Source organism: Acomys russatus, chromosome 19 (assembly GCF_903995435.1).
Source record: "Acomys russatus chromosome 19, mAcoRus1.1, whole genome shotgun sequence".
In the NCBI taxonomy this organism is placed as follows: Eukaryota; Metazoa; Chordata; class Mammalia; order Rodentia; family Muridae; genus Acomys; species Acomys russatus.
Genome location: NC_067155.1, coordinates 5441994 through 5463550, shown reverse-complemented (window position 1 = coordinate 5463550; position 21557 = coordinate 5441994). Strand labels below are relative to the sequence as shown.

The 21557-nt window shown below is 35.8% G+C and overlaps 1 protein-coding gene across 1 annotated transcript; it reads left to right on the top strand.

Annotated features, from left to right (window-relative positions):
* Positions 1-3114: 3114 nt before the first annotated feature.
* Positions 3115-21348, top strand: LOC127203099 (vomeronasal type-2 receptor 116-like). Its single transcript, XM_051161900.1, has 8 exons — positions 3115-3308; positions 5433-5447; positions 7242-7246; positions 8146-8414; positions 8705-9517; positions 10871-11098; positions 17592-17715; positions 20444-21348. Exons 1-8 carry the CDS (start codon positions 3115-3117, stop codon positions 21346-21348), a joined length of 2553 nt encoding a protein of 850 aa, XP_051017857.1.
* The last annotated feature ends 209 nt before the right edge of the window (positions 21349-21557 follow it).

Genomic DNA, 21557 nt, shown 5'->3' with positions numbered 1-21557 from the left:
TGTTTGATTAAGCCTCATTAATGTTTCCTTTATGGATGTGGGTGGCTTTACTTTTGGTACATAGATGTTTCAAATTGAGACATCATCTTGGTACATTTTTCTGTTGATGAGAATGAAATGTCCTCCTTATCTCTTTTGATTAATTTTGGTTGAAAATCTCTTTTATTAGATACTAGAATGTTCACTCCCACTTTCTTCTTAGGTCTGTTTGCTTGGAAAACTTTTTCCAGCCCTTTCCTCTGAGGTAATGTCTACTTGTTTTGCTGAGGTGTGTTTGGAGAGTTGAGGCCATTGATGCTGAATGACATTAATAACCAAAAGTTATTAATTTCTGTTATTTTGGTAGAGTGTGTGTGGGTACTTCCTTTCTTTTGGTTTTGTGGATGTGGTGTCATTTATTTTTTTGTGTTTTCCTGGTTGTCTTTAGCCTCCTTGGGTTGGAGTTTTCCTTTTAGTATCTTCTATAGGCCTGGATTTGTGGCTATGTACTGTTTAAACTTTGTATTTTTTTTGTGGAATATCCTGTTTTCTCCATCTCTGGTAATTGACAGTTTGGCTGGGTATAGCAGTCTAGGTTGGCATCCGTGGGCTGCAAGATATGTTTAGACCTTTCTAACTTTTAGAGTCTCTTTTGAGAAGCTGAGTGTAATTTTGATAGGTATGCCATTCTAAGTTACTTGTTTCCTTGCAGCTTTTAATATTATTTATTTGTTCCTTAGATTTAGCATTTTTATTATTATGCCATGAGAGGATATTATTATCTGTTCCAGTCTACGTGGTCTTCTTTAAGCATTTTGTATGTTTCTAGGCATTTATTTCTTTGTGTTGGTGAAGTTTTCTTCTATGATTTTGTTGAAAAAAAATTTCTGGATTTTGGAGCTGGGAGTCTTCTTCTTCTTCTTCTAATACTTTCATACTTAAGCTTGGTCATTTTCATAGTGTCCCAGATTTCTTGGATTTTTTTCCCTGAACTTTTTAGATTTAACATTTTCTTTCACTGATGTTTCAATTTCTTCAACTGTATGTTCCACCCCTGAGATTTTTTTCTTCCATGTCATGTGTTATGTTGATGATGCATGTGTCTGTTGTTTCTGTTCTCTTCCCTAGGTATTCCATCCCCAGATTGTCTTTGATTGTGCTGTCTTTATTACTTCTAGTTTCATTTCTAGGTCTTGATATGTTTTTCTTATTTCCTTCTCCCCTTTGATTGTATTTTCCTACATTTCTTTAAAAGTTTATCCAGGTCTTCATCTGTTTGAATGTATTTTCCTGTATTTATTTATTTATTTATTTTTGTTTTTCGAGACAGGGTTTCTCTGTGTAGCCTTGGCTGTCCTGGATTCGCTTTGTAGACTAGGCTGGCCTTGTGGAAGAGAACATGGTGAAAGAGTGAGGAAGGAAGGAATGGGAAGATACAAGTAAGGGAATAACAATTGAGATGTAATCTGAATGAATTACTTAAATAAAATTAGATATATATTATCTCTTGTATTTTAAATATATACAGTATTGTTTTTAGCTAAATGAAAAACAGATAGATATTTAAAATTCACTTGTATATAATTCATAAATGATTGAAACCACAGATCAAAGATGAAACTAAACAAATACAATTATTGGGTCCATACTTTTGTTAGACCTATTTGAATTCAGAGGAAAAGCAATGGTAGTAAATAATGCATTTGACCTCAACGTGGAAAAAAATAATAATATTATCAGCAGGAATTTGGAATGCAACAGAAGGTCATTATGCTAAGCTTAACATGCAGACTTAGGAAATTCTGAATTTTCATAGACTCTAGTTTAACAGTGTATGTCTTGAATCTATGTGTGTAGGAGTGTTTGTTGGTGTGTGTGTGTGTGTGTGTGTGTGTGCATGTGTGACACAGACACACATCTTTACACAAAAAATTAGGTCGGGCATTATTTGAGAAGTGCAAAGGCCCACAGGAATTAGGGATGTAATATCTTGTGAAGCTAGTGGGAGGAAAATATCAGTATATGCTTATACTGGCAATACAGATCCTACACTGCAATGAAGAATAGATTACTCTGCAAATTGTGTAGGAAGAATTTATACATTAAAACCACAGTTGTTTCCCAGTTATTATTTGCTCCTAAGATACTCAGCACAAGAATTCCTTTACAGATATTACTTGAATAGAAATGATTATTAAACAATACTGAAAAGCAAAGATGAAGTAAAAGAAATGGGTTATCACATTTCATTGATCTGTGAGAACTGAGGCTCTAGGATGGAGATCATGTGTTAGAACTCAAATATTTAACAAATTTTATTAGTAATAATGTAGGAGTTGGTTGATGGATAAGTCACATTTAATATTTGAAATGATATATAAAGTTAATGTGTTTATTTGGTTATTGCTGAACTTTTAAAAATCAACATTTAAAGTGTACATGAGCTGCTATTTTGTGAGGAGGTGGATGGTTTTTGGTACAACAGGACTCAAGAAATTTCTGGATTTCACCTGATTATTGGTTCTCCAAAACTAGAAACATAGGCTTTGGGTAGAAATTCTTTATTTGTCACTGGTGTGACATATTTCACAGTGTGTATGCTCTGAGGTTCTCAGATGTCCCAGACAAGTGGCTACCTCTGCATCATATAGACTTGGTGATACAATGCTCACCATGTAGTCATGAGCCATTTTATATGCCCCTTCTGAATCAATAATTTATATTTCACTGTGCATAATCTAAAAAATATCTACTGACATAGTTTCTACTGGTGTACACATAAACAGATATATAAGATAGTACTTAAACAAAACTTTCACTAAACAGCCTCTGCTCAAGGATTTTAGTATCCATAAAACTGAATGATGTCATGGAACCAGAGACAAAACTATTATCAAATATATTTCTCAGCTCATGTTTACCACATGGACGGTGGTCCTCAGATGACAAGTCCCAGGAAAGATTCCTCCAGGTATGAGGAAGGGCCTAAGGGAAAAAAGGAATCATGAATGTGCAAGTAAACTTTGCATTGTCCAGAAAAATAAAAGAAGATAGGAACACGTGGGTGCCCATTTGTTAGGATGATATGCATGACACTGCACAATCCAAAATAACGAGGCTTATGGTAGGACAAAGATGTTCACTTTGATTTTTTTCTACTTGCTTCTGAACAGTCCACTTCTCATGATGAATTTCATTCCTTCCAGGTGCTTTTGGAGAATGAAGAATGAAGAAAAGTACAGAGAGTTAGTGGAAGCGTGTTTTTTCTTCCTTTATACAGTGCAATGGTCTGTGGAGAAAGACTATTTCAGCAACCTTCTGGATACGCTGTAAGTACTTTTGAAATGTTCATGTAGATTTCATCACAAGCATTTCTGGAGAAGTCTGAAGATGAGAAATAGAATAATGCTTTGAATGTTGTCTTTTTCTTCCAATGTGCACACAAAGAAACAACACCAAACTCTTTTATAAACCCAATGCTATTTTATGAATTTAAATTGGTCAATAAACTATTATGTTTCTTCCAGTTAACCTCCTGATTTCATGGACAGAAGTTGAGTGGACAAACAATCTCTACCATGATCATAAAGATTAGCACTCTTTTTGACAGTTTCCATTGCATAGTACCCAGTGCTTTATTATCAAATGATACCCCATGCTATTTCAATATGTTTCATCCTGAGAAGGTAAAATTAAATGGCCGTAGAGTGTGTTTCTGTCCGTGCATAACTATCGGTTCTTGTGTGGGGGCAGCTCATATTTGGAGTACACCTAGGTACAGAAAGCTTTCACATCGATGTTCATTTACTCTCTAAAATTATCTGGATGTGGTCACTCTATATGACTTTTGAACCTGCATCAAAAATGTAAGTAGGATTTTTGTCCAATGTGAACTTTAAATATGTCCTTATATCTCCATTTTTACTTGTATACATACACAACCATTGGCTTTTAAGTATTAGAAAGCCCAGTTCTTCATTTTCTTCATTTTCTATTTAGCAAAAAGAAGGAATGCTTAGACTATAAAGTTTATGTTTGAAAATTGACACTATCTCTAATTGTGGTGACCACTTACTTTCCTTGTCATCTGACTGGGTTACATTTGTAGCATGTGTAGGTAGTTGACAGTACTTGAGAACATGATTAGAGGAGTTTCCTAGTAGCTCATCTCTTCAATTATTTAAGAATTATGTACATTATGATGGGCAGATCTGGGCCCAGGGGTTCTGCTCAAACGATGGCATCAACCAAGGACAATACATGCAGTAAACATCGAACCCTTACCCAGTTCTTGCCAATGGACAGGACATTTTTCACAGATGAGTGATGAGTGGGGACTGACTTTCACATGAACTCTGGTGCCCCATATTTGACCATTTCCACATGACGAGAAGGCTCGGTGGTACTCAGGGGAAGGATAGCAGGCTACCAAGATTAGACTTTATACCCCTGATCACATACAGGGGGAGGAGGTCCCCGTCAATCACAGTTATAGGAGAGAGGAATAGCATGAAAGTGCGAGGGAGAAATGGGAGGATACAAAGGATGGGATAATAATTGAGATGTAATATGAAAGAATGAATAAATAATAATAAGAATAATAAGAAAAAAGAATTATGTTTCTTCCTTTTTAAGTCTAAGTTGTTTATTTTCTGACACTTCTATAACATTAGCCAATTATGTTTCTCTTTCAGTAATTTTACTAAGTATAATTGCATATTTTACCATGTAGTTACTGTATACATTTTGGCTTTATGGATTTCTGATAGTTGTTTTTAAGAACATCACTTTATACTACTAGGCTACTCTGACAGCTCAAGTAACTGGTGTTTCTAAGGTTTAGCATTCATAAGTTAGTGTTTGAGTCACACAAATTGTAGTCTAAAATTCCTATTGTATGGTACTGAAATTTTCTGTGTGGTAATGAAGGGCATTCTAAGAGGGGCTATTTTGTAGACAAAGATAACACAAAGGTAAAATTCTAAGTGGAAAATGAACTACATTTAAGTCTGAGTGAATCATTCAGAATGAAGGAGTATGTCTGATGTTTGTTGTTCAGATGACATGAAATGACTAGGAAGAGACAGGAGAGATTATTCTTCCCATAAAGAGAAACCAAAAATCTTATATTCCAACTCAATGTTTGCCATTTTGTTATTAAAATGATATCATAAAGGTTTCCAGTATGGTTTACTCTTTACATTCTATTTTACAAACATGTAATATTGGCACAAACAAATCTTACTGCAATTTCTAGATGTTCCTTATTCGCAGTAAGATCCTAGGGTTCTGCTAGCATAACTGGTCAAAATATGTTTTAGCACAAAGAGAGAATGCTTAGATTGTAAATATTGTGTTTGAGAAGGCAGAGTATCACTAATAGAGGTGACTCCTTGTTCCCTTGTCAGTTGACTGAGTTCCATCTCTGGCGTATATAGTTGATAGTGCTTGAGAACAGAAACAGAGAAGTTTCCTAGTAGCTCATCTCTGCAGTTCTTAAAGAAATATGTGACTTCTTCTTATGTCTAAGCTGTTTATTCTCCTACACTTTTATCACAGTTACTACCTACATTTCTCTTTCAGTAATTTTACTAAGTATAATTGCATATTTTACCATGTGGATACTCTACACATTTTTAGTTTGTGGATTTCTGACTGTTGTTTCCAAGCACAGCCAGCACTTTAGACTACTAGGCCACTCTGGTAGGTCAAGTAATTGATGCTGTTTATGTTTAGTATGCAAGAGTTGGTGTTTGTGTCCCACAAGTTCAAGCATCAACTTTCTCACGTGTTTTACTGAAATTTCCAATGGCAATTTTTCTGTGCTGTAATAAAGTATATTTTCAAAGGAGCCATTTGTATAGACAAAGATAACTCAAAGGTACAATTTCTAAATGAAAATCTAATTATATTTAAGTATGAGTGAATCCTTCCAAGTGAAGGATTATATTTGATGCTTATTTTTCAGATGGTAGAAAATAACTACCCAGAGACAGAAATGATTTTTTCCCATAAAGAGAATAAAAAAGCTTCAATTTAATTTTTGCTCATGTCATAAAAGAGCATTGCTTAGGTCCATACATCCAGACGCATACAGTCATACATCAGTTTAAACTAATATATTTGTTCGTGTATTTTACCTACTGATCATTGCCCTCTCCCTCCTCTATTCCTTGTCACATGCTCTCTCCATCTACTTCATCTGCATTCTCTTTTATTAAAAGAACGGAAGCCCCTGACTAAGTCACCTCAACTCATGAATCACATCAGGACTAAATGTGTACTCTTCCCATGTGGTCTGAAATAGAAGCCCCACCAAGGGATAGAGAGTAAAAAAACAGGCAACAGAGTCCATGTCAGAAACAGTCCAAGCTCCTCTTACTAGAGGACCCACACTAAGCCTGAACTACACATCACCTACATCTGTTTAGGGGTCTTAGGTCCAGTCCCTTGAGGATTCTTGGTTGGTGATTGAGTCTCCACAACCCCCTCTGTGCCCTGATAAATTGCCTGTTGATTTTCTTGTGCAGTTCATGTTAGTTCTTCATCCTTCTATACTTCCCCCTACTTTTCTACAAGACTCCCAACACTCTTTGTCTAATATTTGGTTTTGATTCTTAGCATCTGTTTTGATTCACTGATGTCCAGAACTCTCAGGGAACATCTATTCCAGGCTCCTGTCTGAAAGCACAGCACAGTATCAATAATAGTGTCAGAGGTTGTCTCTCTCCTGTGTTCTGAGTCTCAGTTTGGGCCAGACATTGCTTGGACGTTCCCACAAACTCTGCTCTATATTTATCCATGCATATCTTGTAGGAAAGATGAATTTAGAGTCTTAGTTCTTGTAGGTTGGTTGGTATTCCCCTTCCTCCATTAGGAGTTCTGTCTAGTTAGGTGTCTCTCGTCTGAGTCACCACCATATTATCCCAGACGTGTCTTATTTATCCATCTGGTCAGAGAGATATCTCTACCTATGCCTTATTCTTACTGTTCATGCCCTGACCTGCTGCATCAGCTCTCCCTAGGTCTGATATCCACCCTCATTTCTATCTGAGCTCTCTATCCTACCTTGTTCCATATCTTCATCATCTTCTGCTGTCTATTATATTTCCTTTTCTGAGTTAGAATAAAGCATCCTCTCTGGGTTCCTACTTTTTACTCATTTTCTTTGGGTCAGTAATTCTAATATTTTTTATCATGTACTATATGGCTAAGTAAGTACATCCATGTGTGTTTTTGTTAGTCTGGGTTATCACACTCAGCAGATGTTTTCTAGTCTTCTTGCCTGAAAAATTCATGATTTTCTTTGTTTTATATCTTAGTAGTATTTCATTGTTTATTCTCCATTGTTTGAGTGACATCAATATTTTCTGGATTCTAGCTATTATGAATAATGCTTTTATGAACATAATTGAGCATGTATCCTAGGGTATATGTCAAGGTATGGTATAGCTATGTCTGGAGGTTAAGCTTTTACCAGTTTTCTGATAAAGAAACAGATTGATTTCCAACGTCAGACATACGTCTATTTAAATATGCATCTCCTCTGTGTGAATTTATTTGAAAATAAACCAGTAAAAAGATGCTCTCCCTGAAAAATAAACTAAAAATAATAACAACAATATGAAGTTGGATAGAGGAGAGTATGATAAATATATTTTCAACTAATTATAATGAATTGTTAATACAGGTACCAAATGTTGCCTCAGAAACTGTCCTGTGCACTCATCAGCCATTCTTTCAATACCTTAGCCAATTCAGTTAATTTCATATGGAAATACCAGAAACTCAGGGGCTCAACCCTCATGTGTAATTTTAATATTTCTCTATAATTAATAAATGAATGCATGATCATGTTTACAGCTTGGTAAAAACCTGTGGCCTTGTCTTTACCTTCTTAGAAAGTACTCAATAACCACAGATGGGCATGCTTTCCATGGAATAAGAATGTTTTGTATAGATGAACTCACATGAAATTTTAAGGGTGTTCCAAGATTCCATAATTTTATGTTTGTAAACCTTATTACATGGGATAATTGTTGCAAACATAGGTATAAATAGAATATTTTAAAGTATAGAATAGTCATAGTATTGTTTGCAAATGATTATGTGTCTATTTCTGTACATAATAAATATTGTACCATTTTACAGAACACCAGCTAAAAGCCCATTTCCTCTGGTTTTTGGCTTTTTCCTTGCATGAAATAAACAGAAACCCTGATTTTCTACCAAATATATCTTTAGTATTTCGAGTACCATATTGTCTAAACGTGTCACTAGTAAAAGATCTCATTCATATTTCTCAACCAACTGATGTGACTCATCCTAATTATGACTGTACCAAAGGTGTCATTTGTACAGTTCTTCTTACAGGACCAAACTGGGAAGCATCTGTACTATATCACACATTCATGTCCAGCCATGAACCTCAGCAGGTGAGATTTTTGTGGGGTTAAAATTTAAGTAATTTTTGTCTCCATTGGTGGAAATGATAAGATGCAAAGAAGGGTGTAAATAGGAAGCTCGTCTTACTGGCCTTATGTCAGTCTACATAGTTCAATGGTTTTATTCAGATACTTGATTGGGATCTGAAATTTCTTTGTGTGAAATAGGCATAAAGGGAGCAGTAACAGGTAAGGATGATTTCTAGAACTTTTTACAGATAAGAATGTGTTTACAAGTTCTTATGAGTACATGCTGCCTCATGCTGCTTCATCTGTCCTAGATTCTTCATCTTACTTATGGGCCTTTCCATCCTCTCCTGAATGACCGTGTACAATTTTCCTATATTTATAAGCTCGCCCATGAGGATAAATCTCTCGCTATGGCCCTCGTCGCCTTCTTACTTTATTTAAACTGCAACTGGGTAGGGCTGGCCATCTCTGACAATGAACAGGGTACACAATTTCTCTCATATTTGAAAAGAGAGATGGAAAAGGATACAATCTGCTTTGCCTTTGTGAATATGATCCCACTGAACATGGAGGTTTACATATCAAGAGCTGAAGTGTATTATAATCAAATCATGACATCGTCCACAAATGTTGTTATCCTTTATGGTGACACAGACAGTACCCTAGCTGTGGCCTTTAGAATGTGGAAAACTCTAGGTATACAAAGAACATGGATCACCACCTCAGAGTGGGATGTTCCTACAAGTAAGAGAGACCTCACACTTGATCCATTCCATGGTAATCTTGCTTTTGCACAGCACTATGGTAAGATTTCAGGTTTTAAAATTTTTGTCCAGACACTGAACCCTCTCAAATACTCAGATAAATATCTGGCAAGACTGAATTGGATGAACTTTAACTGTGAAGCCTCAGCATCTAACTGTAAGACAATGAAGAACTGCTCAACCAATTTCTCATTGGAATGGCTAATGACACAAATTTTTGATACAGCCTTCAGTGGTAGCAGTTATGATATATACAATGCTTCATATGTTTTGGCCCATGTCATTTATGAGGTGCCTCTTCAACAGGTAGAAAATCAGCCAATTGACAATGAGAAAAAATATGATCATATCTGCTCAAAGGTAGTGTTTCTTCTATTGGATTATACATGATCTTATCAATGTCATAGTTTTTAAGAGTCTCTCAGATGATTAACTGAGTGAACTAGGAAATGTTTCCCCAAAACCAAGGTTTCTAAATGTTTTTATGCTGGTACAATAAATATAGAGCTTTGTATAGAATTTAATACAAAGGTGTTGAAACAAAAGACACCATTTATCAGTGAAAATCAGTGACTCTGTAACAGAGCAACTGAATATAATCATTCCTGTTCTAATACTGGAGATACAGTCTCTTCTCATTAATTGTCACCATGATGAAGAGATGAGGGTTTGTTCATTAATTCTGAAAATTGAGGTAATAAGTTCAGGGGATTGTTTTCTCAATTGATTCTCCCCAAATGTAGTCTCTGTTCACCTTCCTCAAAGGCTTAGTGTAATTACACAGAAACAGTTATGCGAATCAGTTTATTACACACACACACACACACAGACAGACACTCATTTTTTGAATATATATTTCTCCCTGTATTTGTGTTTCTATGTGTGTTTCTGTGTGTCTGTGTATATATCTCTGTTTATGTGTGTGTGCACAGATGTGTGTGCACTTGTGTGTATGTGTGTATGTGTGTATATGTGTGTTTCTGTCCATCTGACCAACTGTCTGTTTGTAGAAGTGAGCATAAATTGTCTTTTTTTCAATGCCCATGTGTATGTTTGTTTCTGTTTTTGTGTATATTTCTGATTGTATTTGTCAGTGCATGTGTCTGTGTGTTCTGTGTTTCTGTATATTGGATTGCACATATGTATATCTCTTGTTCTGTGTGTTTCTCTCTGTATCTCCTTTGATATTGTGAGCATAAATGTGTTTTTGTGTCAATGTCTCTCTGTGTGAATGTTTGTATCTCCTTATGTCTCTCTGTGTGTATTTGTCTGTGCATGTGTGTGTCTATGTATATGTTTGGTATATTTCTTTACTTGTGTGTGTGTTTGAGTATATGTGCCTTTCTGTGCCTGTATGCTCAGATGTGTGTCTGGACATGTGTATTGATGTGTGTGTAAATAAATATGTGGGTATATTATGTGTGTATCTCTATATACATGTGTGTCTCTCTGTGTGCAGATGCACGTGTGTGTCTTTATGTGTGTTAAACATCTATGTTTGCTGTATATGTGATTGTCTATGCTTGTGTTTCTTAGTTTCCTTTCAGTGAACTAAAATTATGCAAACATTATGACAAATTAATATATCATTTTGATTTCATTGAAAATTACTACCTAATACCTTCAATAAAATTGCTTTTCAGATAAAATCATTATACATTTTCTCCCATCAAGGAAGGGCATATGTATTATATAATACTGTCTGATTTTCAGATGTACTCCTTGATGAAAAAGACCCACTTCACTAGTCCTACTGGAGACAAAGTGACCATGAACCAGAAAGAAAAACTTCAGAAAGAGTACGACATTTTCTACATTTGGAATCTCCCACATGATTTTGAACTTAAGGTGAAGATAGGAAAGTTTAGCCTATATTTTCCACATGGTCAACAGGTCCATTCATCTGAAGACATGCTAGAGTGGGCCACACGAAGTCGACAGGTGGGTTGAAAGAACTGTACTGATTTCCATTACATACAAATAAACACTGTGTGTTTAGTTGGTCCATTTATGCTTTTATATAAATTAGTGAAATGAAATAAATTGTCACATAAGGAACCTACTTCTAGTCTCCTATGTTACATTTCTCATTTTCACTATTTTTTATGTGACCCTTTATTAGTCCTTTGAGGAGTTCATGAAATAGTTACACTGTATTTTATTATAAAAGAACTGTGTTTTTGTTTTTTTAATATGAATATGAAACAACTTTTGACCACTCATTTATAATATTTCCAGTAAAGTGAGCAATAGACTCATGGTACCATTCTTATTACCATATAGTGATTTCCTCACTTATTATGAATCTCTGATAAAAAAGTTAAAGAGACTGAGGCTAAGTGTAATGATGCAGTAAATTAAAAATACAAAGGAATTAGAAAACAAACTCATCATTTCTTTTAGTTTTAATTATTGTTTTAATTTAAAATTTTTATTTTATTCATTTTACATCACAACCTTAGCCAACTTCCCCATGTCCTTCCAGACTCACCCCCTCTCTTCCTTCCCCCTATGTCTCTTCCCTAGTCCTCAGAGAGGGGAACCCTTCTCCCCTACTCACTGACCCCAGCCTGTCAAGTATCATAAGGGCTGCCTGCATACTCTTCCTCTGTGATTTGTAAGGTACCCCATCAGGGGGAAGTGATCAAAGAGAAGGTAACAGTTTTATTTTATGTTTGGTCTAGCTTTCTGACAAAAATCTCTAAATTGTCAACCCCTCTAATCATAAATTAATAATTTTGTGATACATCTTAAGTATTCTATGAACTATTACTTTTTATTTTCTTTATTTTTTATATGTATATGGGTTTTCTGCCTGGATATATGTCCATGTAACACTGGCGTATATGGTGTTTGTGGATATTGAAGAGTAAAGCAGACTCCTGGAAATGTGAGACAGCTTAGATGTGCAAAATGGGTACAAAAAATAAATTGTTATTCACATTTTTTCCATGCCTCAGCTCTGAATTATGCTGTGTAAAGAAACTGCTCACAACAGTATCCTCTCTTGGCCCTTTTAATTGTAGTTCATTCAAACTAATGAATTGGTGTCTAGTTTTTGTCTCTGTATTTGAAGGTATTTGGTAGTAATACTTTTTTTGCTGTGCGGAAATTTGTGAATAAAAAATTCCATCAGAGCTCCAGGGTATGTTATAGGCATGAATTCTGATGTGGTTTCTTTGAAGGTAATCTATTCAAACTATGCAACCTCAAAGTTGTTCAAATTTTAAAAATGTTAAGTCCAGGAATTCAGGTTGCTCATGTACTCTGGCATTTGCAATTAATAGTCCTTCTCAGAGTGATAAGTGGGGAATCATTGCTATATAAAGGAACACAGGACCTAAAGTTTAGCTACTGAGATATATATGCCTACAATGTCAGCAGTGAAATCTCATGTGTGTTTTAAACACAGCTTGATTGAGTATTACAAAGACATGCACTATAATAATACTCAACACTAAAAAATATAGATCCATTGCTCTGCTTCCAGATATGCATATCAGGATACATGCAGAAACAAACAATCATAAAAATGATGATATCAAATCTACCTAGCTCAAAATGTTACAGTCATAGTCTTAAATAAGAGTATGTTCAATTATATGCTAAATACATAATTCAAAGAATGATTATTAGAGTGTTCTATGAAAAGTGAGAAGAAGAGACATAAATTACCTCTTGAAGAATAAAAAGGATCACAAAAACTAACATAAAATAAGTCACTGAAAAAGCGTGAAAAAAAGGAATTACATGAAAGTACAAAATAATAAAAATATTCAAACAGAAAGTAAAGGAAAAACAAAATAAATGAAATAAGATTCTAAGTAAAAAGTCTCATCAAGAAAATAGTTCTAGATAAAGACAAGATCACAGTGCTTGAATATTGTGCATAAGTATTAGAAAATTCAGAAAATAGCAAAAATAAAACAAAACATAAGATTCAAATATAGGAGACTTGAAGGTTCCTGCTTAAAAGATCAGAATTACAGTCCAGATCACAAGAGGAAAAGAAGGAAACACTCAACTCATCAACACTATATCCAGTAAAATGTAATCATAAATTTCATGTTAGATGTGTGCCCATCAAGATACAATAGTCATTTATATAGCAAACATTGAAAATCAGTAAATGAACAACCCTTGGCATATATAACTTAAAAATTATTTTGTAACAAAGACATAAATTTGAAGGCTGCAGTACAGAGGACTCTGTCATAGCAAGTTCCCATCTGTATATCAGTCAATGTCACTATGGACATTCTTACAGGAGGAGAGTAATAGTGATGTATTTCAAAGATTTAACAGCCAACCACAGTAACTAAAACAGAAAAGTTATTCCTCATAATAGAAGAATACAGAACAGAGTTCAATAATAGACACAATCACAGGAATTTATAACCACTGAAACAGCACTACAAAAGACACTAATTGAATCACTTCACATGATGAATGCAAGAATCAAAGGAACACATAGAAAGCACTAAACTCCAGAGAAAAAGAACTACTAGGAAACTATCAAATACTACAATATCAACAAATAGACAATATTCACCAAATAATTTACAGTAATAATTTATTGTTAATGATCACATTCTCTAACAAAAATCCATAGACAACAAGATTGGTTTAATAAAACAACAACAACACCCCAAAACTTTTTTTGTTACTTCCATGGGAAAAATGTTATTTTAAACCAGAATGAAATCCTTCTATAAAAATGTGGGTGATACATCATTATGAAGTGGAAACAAACAAAACAAACAAAATCCATGAAATCTTTCACTTTCATGGACATGGATGGAATAATTCTGAAGTATACACACATCAGGACAATTCAGCAACACACCAGAATGTTTGTTCTCTACACCCAAGTGTATTTCACTCAATAAATGAAATAATGATTCAAAAATGCAGATCAGTTAAATGAGATACATCATTTAAATACACTCTAAGATGGAATTATATGATTATACAAAAATATACATAAATGTATTATAAAGACATCCATCACCCATTCAGAGTAAAAAAAGGAACATATTGGAATACAAAGAACAGGTAATATCTTGACAGAATAGGATTTTTATGGCAATCAGACTGAAAGCATTGTACTAGATAGAGAGAAAAATATAAAAAAATTCAATTAAAATAAGAATGAAGCCAGGTATGTGTGGTGCATGTTTTAATCCAAACAGTTTGTAGGCAGATTTAGAAAATTCTCTGTTGATATATATGACCAATTTGGCCTAGATGGCTAATGCAAGGTTGGCAGTGTGACATAGAGACCATGCCTTAAAATATTGAACAGAAATAGGGCAGCAATATGCACTGTCTCAATTCTTCTTCAAAATGGTCATTACAATATTACGAAGTGCCTAGCTGAAGATTAGGATAGATACTGGGACTTCCTACTGGTACTCTATGTGAGAGAGGGAAGGATGAATGTGGAACTAGAAGGATGCAGAGGATCCTAGAAACCTACATGAAGACAATTAAGGCTGGCAGATCTGGACCCAGGTGAGTCAGCTAAAAATACTGTACCAACAAAGGACAATGCATGTAGTAAGCCTAGACCCCCTATCCAGATCTAGCCAATGGACAGCACTTTCCCCACAATTGTGTGGATAGTAGGGACTGACTCAGACATGAACTCTGGTGACCCCTACTTGACCACTTCCTCTTGGTGGGGAGACCTGTTAATGCTCAGAAGAAAAGTTAACAGGCTCCCTGGAAGAGACCTGATAGGCTGTGATCTTATAGTGGGGGAGAAGTTCCCTTTCTGTCACAAACCTAGGGGAGGGGAATAGGATGAAAATGGGAGGGATGGGGAATTGGAAGATACAAGTGAGGGGATAATAACGAGATTTAATCTGAATAAATTACTTAAATAAGGAAATTTTTTACCATGTACTAAAATAACTGTGAAAATATATTTTAAAAAGAGAGAATGTGTCCAATTATAAGTGAGTATATAACATTTGAGTCTTTCTGCTTCTGGGTTAAGTCATTCAGTATGATAGTTTCTAGTTCCATCCATTCGTCCACAAATTTCAAGAATTCCTTGTTTTTAATAGCTGAGTAGTGGTCCATAGTGTAGATGTACCACAGTTTCTTTATCCACTCTTCTACTGAGAAACACTTAGGCTGTTTCCATGTTCTGGCTATTATGAAGAAGGCTGCTATGAACATGGTTGAGCATATGTCCTTGTTGTGTGCTGGAGCATCTTCTAGGTATATTCCAAGGAGTGGAATTCCTGGGGCTTAAAGAATCCCTATTCCCAGTTTCCTGAGATAGATTTCCATAGAGGTTGTTTAAGTTTGCATTCCCACCAGCAATAAAGAAGTGTTCCTCTCTCTCCACATCCTCACCAGAATGTGATATCACTTGAATTTTTGATCTTAGCCATTCTGATGGGTGTACGATGGAATCTCAGAGTTGTTTTGATTTGCATTTCCCTGATGACTAAAGGCATACATACTCACTTATAATTGGACAGTTGCCCAAGGGGCATGTCCCATGAAAGTCTTCACTTATCAGGAAAATGAGATAGATGTGAAGACATCCTCTTGGGACTCTAGGTAAGAGAAGTATTGGAGAATGGGGAAATAGAAGGATACAGAGGGTCCTAGAAACCTACAAGAAGAACATTATGATGGATGGATCTGGGCCCAGGGGTTCTACACAAACTATGGCACCAAGCGAGGACAATATGTGCAGTAATCATCAAACCTCTACCCAGATCTAGTCAATGTACAGGACATTCTCCACAGTTGAGCGGAGAGTGGGGACTGCCTTTCACATGAACTCTGGTGCCCCTTATTTGACTATTTCCCCTTGATGCGAAGGCTCGGGGGTACTCAGGGGAAGGATAGCAGGCTACCAAGATTAGACTTTATACCCCAGGATCACATAAAGTGGAAGGAGGTCCCCTTCAGTCACAGTTATAGGAGAGGGAAATAATATGAAAGTACGAGGGATGGAGGAATGGGAGGATACAAGGGATGGGATAACAATTTAGATGTAATTTGAATAAATTAGTAAAACTAGTAAAAAAGAGAAAGTAATGTTCCTTGTTCTAGATAGGAAGTTGAGGTATCCCAATGCTAAACAGTGAGACCCTGTTCCACTACCACCACAGCAAAAGGAAGCATTCTTGTTATGCATATATGTGGAGAACATGAGATGAATCTGTGTACCAGTGAGAATGTGGTTTTCACATAGACCTTAGTACTGAATGAAGTATTCAAAAGAGCATGCAACCAGTCAGCAAATTTCTGTAAAAATATTTATTAATTTATTCATATTACATCTCAATTGTTATCCCATCCCTTGCATCCTCCTTTTCCTCCTTCCAGTCCTGTTTTCCCCTATACCTCTGCCCTACGACTACACATGAGAGGACCTCCTCTTCCCCCTGTACATGCTCATAGGGTATCAAGTCTCTTCTTGGTAGCATCATCAGCATTTTTCTGAAGCTGCTTATAAAGCCCCATCATAATATTCAGTGTAATAAAAAGATAACCTTTTTTAATCTTAAGAAAACTTTAAATTAACATCAAACAAATTAACTATTTACTCATGTTCCCACAGTATTTATAGCCTCCTTGAGGTCTTCTCACTTCAGGAAACACATCACATTACAGCTTCTTACACATCAACTCGGCACTTTGTCACTAGGATTGTCTTTTCAACTGTGTTTTTCTTTATACTAGGTTTGTGAACATTTGCAGTCTTAATTTATTGGAGGATGTGTTTGTTATCTAAGACTTGAGGAGATATTTCCCCTATTTTAGATGTGCTTTCATCATATCTTGCTAAGTCATTGCTTTGATTAAGCTTTGGCCATGAATAAAGTGAGGAAGAAAGGTTGTTTTGGCTTATGGGTTATAGACAAGGGAAAACAAGTCATGAATTTGGAAACTGAAAGTAAAGCATAGGCCCTTGAGAGAACATTGTTTACTCACATGCTCTGTTTCATTTCTCATCCATCCTTGCCTAGCAACAGCATTGCCTTTAGTAGACTGGGCATGCCTACAATGAATACCAAATAATAAAATCCATTAGTGTTAGGAAGAAGGGATATTCTCATACAGAGAATTTTGCAGGTAAAGTTCCTTCAATGTTCTCTATGTTTTTATTGTACTTTCTATCAGCTTGATGAAAATCAAGAAGAAAACCAAGTTGCAATCTCTGAAGTGTTTGCACAAAGTACTCTAAAATTCTGTTTCCATAATATCTAAGATTTGGTAAAAAAAATTTCAACTTTTCATCAACTTGTTTAAATATATTCACACCTTTGGCATTATACAAAGTGCTAAGTGACAGGTGATACCTCTGCTCCTGTATATAAAATAAGCTTATTTATATCTCAACATGATAATAAAATATAGTTATGGATGAAGTAGTTACAATTTAATATGTGTCTCATTTCCTCAGATGCTCCCCTCTGTATGCAGTGCTGAGTGTGATCCTGGATTCAGAAGATTCAGGCAGGAGGGAATGTCAGCCTGCTGTTTTACTTGTACGAACTGCCCAGAAAATGAAATTTCTAATGGAACAAGTGAGTGTGTCCTGTGTGATAAACTTTACATTGATAATTCTCTCCATCAACAAAGAGATGCTGAAGGAGTTTAAGAGGCAACTACAAAAATATAATATACCATTTTCTCCATTAGCAGTCACAGGAATACAAACATTAACAATGTCGTAACCACAACCTCCACCACCACCACCACAACAAAAACCCTTTTGCCTAGTTTTACACTTTGATTCAGTCTCTGTCACATCATATTTTCTCAAAGAAATAAAATCAAACTTAAGTGTGAGCACATACTGCATGAGATCTGTTCTGTTTATTAATTTCCCCTATAACTACATGCACAGAAGGTTCCAGTCGTGAATGTTCAAAATGTGAATTTTTTCTTTTTCCATGTATGTATGTGTCCCTACATATGTTTACATACACTATAATGTACAGGATCCAACAGAGGACAGAATATGGCACCAGAACTGATGGACTGTGCAATGGAGGTGCTAGAAACCAAGTCTGTAATCTTAGAAAAATTAGAGTAGAGATAAAATAATTACTTTCAAAATTATCAGAAACTGCTGAGTATGAGACAGAATCTGTGTGCTATTTAGAGGCCCATTTTCTTTTCCCCCCTTCTTTATTGTAATTTATTCTGATTACATTCCAATTGATATTCCCACACCGATTTTCAAATGTCTGATGTGAATTTTTTTCTAGGAAGGTGAGGATAATTCTTTTCATATGGTGTACAAAATATAAGGAGTATTATAGCAAATATTTTATAAATAGCACTCAATTAATAATTTCATGAAATAATAGATTAGAACAGTTTTATAATGAAAGTAATTAGTACAAACATTAAAATTTTATTGCAACCTACAAAGCCAGTTTAGTAAAATGATTATATATTTATGCTTGGCTAAATGCAAATGGACAATGTGTAGTTTTCCCAACATTTGCCTGTGATACTATGGAATGAAATTCAAGTTCTTAAAATATATTTCTGGCCAATAATATGGCTCAACATTTAAATCATTTGACACTAAGACTGATAGCTGGCATTCATCCCCAGGACTTATATAGTGAGAGGAGGCAAAGAACTCTCAGAAATGCCTTGTGACATCTATGCACTCAAATAACATCCATAGTTATTAAACAAACTGTAATAAAATTGTTTTAAATGTTAAAAGGAAGAAGAAATAATGTAATTACATCAATAAATAGAAAAAGATTAATATCATTTATTTGTGTGTATGTGTGTTGTTAAGGTATGTATACATAAGGGCAGATGAAGATGAGAGACAACTAATACGTCTATAGTTAATTTGCAGGCAGTTTTGAAACACCCCAAATGGGTTCTGGGAACTGAACTCAAGTTTTCTGCAAGAGCAGGACATTCTCTTTGTAGTTCAGCTAACTTTCCAACACTTCAGGCAAAATAGCTCGTTACAATTGCCCATCAATAAATTGTTCTACATGAAAATATTTAAAAACCAGGAAGCATATCTTAACTCTGTGCAACTATTTAATGAATCAGCACAATTCCAATGAAATTGCTTACCGTTGCCATTTCAAAAGAGCATATTATGTGTGAAGTAGTTTGTTCCACATAAAAAAATCTGGGTGTGGTGGCACATGCCTTTAATCCCAGCACTTGGGATGGCACAGGCAGGCGGATCATGGTGAATTTGAGGCCAGCCTGGTCTACAATGTGCTTCCAGGACAGCCAAGGCTACACAGAGAAATCTTGCCTTGAAAAAAATATCTAGCCCACTTTTGTATGTGGGTTTTGTTTTATTTCTTCCATGTTGTTTATTGATGTAAAATTTGCCTCAGAGTACATTCACCGAATTTGGGTCTCATAAAGATTTAAAGTAGAGAAGCAGGAAGATGCTGAATGCTTCCCATGGAGGTGGAGTCAAGATGAAGGGCTTTGTGGTGCTCAGTCTGTAGAGAGGTTTCTGCCTTCAGTGATAGACTTAGTGCTTCTCATGATCAAGACTCATGGATCCTTTGTCCATACCACCAGGTTCGAACATTAAAAAGGACAGATTAATCATTATTTTTTATTTTTTACAAATTTCAAACCTTTAAATTACATTTATATACCAGTAAAATTTAATTCTCACACTCACAGTCCTATTTTTCACAAATGATTTCCAAATTTATGAGCACATCTCTTACATTTATTTGGACACACAAATATAAACACACACGCACACACACACACACTCACACACACACACACTCCCCTCATGATTTCTTTTACTGTTCCTTAGGTATCATTATGTTTGGGCTGGGAACTAGAAAAGCTATCACTTTTCTTCCCCAGCAGAACTCAGTCTCCATCTCTCAGATAGCATTAATTGAACAGTCAGTGAACTCAGGAGGCACCGAGTGCATGGGAATGGAGAATTGAAAAGACACTCAGCTACACTGTGGTTAATGCATTTAGATTTTGTGAATTTACCAGACGCAGTCATTTCATGATAGCATACAGAATGATGTAAGAAATCTGCTTTCTGAAAACATGGTAAATTTTCTCATCAACACTGTTAAATAGACAAAATTTGGTTTGTTTTTCTCCATAAAGAGAATAAGAATTAGTAAATAGAAGCATTGTTGTAAAACAATTTCCTTCAATTATATTATCAGTAATAAAATGAAGGTATTGCAAAGCTTTTCCGATAGAGTTATTGAAATGTCTTGTCAATAAACTGCTGAAGCTGTACTAATGAATCTGTCCTTTCTCATTCAGACATGGACCAGTGTGTGAAGTGTCCAGAGGACCAGTATGCCAACACAGAGCAGAATCACTGCATTCCAAAAGCTGTGATCTGTTTGAGCTATGAAGACCCCTTGGGGATGGCTCTGGCTTTAATGGCCTTGGGTTTCTCGGCCCTCACAGCTCTGGTTCTGGGAGTATTTTTGAGGCACAATGACACAGCCATTGTGAAGGCCAATAACCGCTCTCTCAGCTACATCTTACTCATGTCACTCATGTTCTGTTTCCTCTGCTCCTTGCTCTTCATTGGCCAACCAAACTCAGCCACCTGCATCCTTCAGCAAATCACATTTGGAATTGTATTCACTGTGGCTATTTCCTGTGTGTTGGCCAAAACAATCACAGTGGTTCTGGCTTTCAATGTCACAGCTCCTGCAAGAAGGATGATGTACATTCTGGTTTCAGGAGCACTTAACTACATCATCCCTCTCTGTACACTCATCCAAATTATTCTCTGTTCAATCTGGCTAGGAGCTTCTCCTCCATCTGTTGATATTGATGCATATTCTGAGCATGGCCACATCATCATTGTCTGCCACAAGGGTTCAGTTATAGCATTTTACTGTGTCCTAGGCTACTTAGGCTGCCTGGCCCTGGGAAGCTTCACTGTGGCTTTCTTGGCCAGGAACCTGCCTGACACATTCAATGAAGCCAAGTTCCTGACATTCAGCATGCTGGTGTTTTGCACTGTGTGGATCACTTTCCTCCCTGTCTACCACAGCACCAAGGGCAAGGTCATGGTGACTGTGGAGATTTTTTCCATCATGGCTTCCAGTGCAGGCATGCTGGGATGCATCTTTGTTCCCAAGTGCTACATAATTTTATTAAGGCCAGACAAAAATTCTCTTCAAAAGATCAGGGAGAAATCATATTCTTAAGGTCGTACATCATGAATAAGTTGTGTTAAATTAATTTATTTATTCAACTTTTATCCTGATTGTAGATTCCATCCTTACTCTCCTTCCAGTCCTACCCTTCCTCCCTTTCTCCATCCCCTCTCCGTTATGCCTCAGATTAGTGGAGACCATCTTCCCATGCACTGAGCTCAATAAGTTGCATCAGAACTGACCATGTCCTCTTCCTCTGG

What these genes read in the sequence shown, in the direction of transcription:
- LOC127203099 (XM_051161900.1), top strand. Translation starts at nt 3,115, where the DNA reads ATGTTCACTTTGATTTTTTTCTACTTGCTTCTGAACAGTCCACTTCTC. An exon ending in ATGATCATATCTGCTCAAAG is followed by an intron (nt 9,518 to 10,870) that starts GTAGTGTTTCTT and finishes TCTGATTTTCAG; the next exon opens with ATGTACTCCTTGATGAAAAA. An exon ending in GGGCCACACGAAGTCGACAG is followed by an intron (nt 11,099 to 17,591) that starts GTGGGTTGAAAG and finishes TCATTTCCTCAG; the next exon opens with ATGCTCCCCTCTGTATGCAG.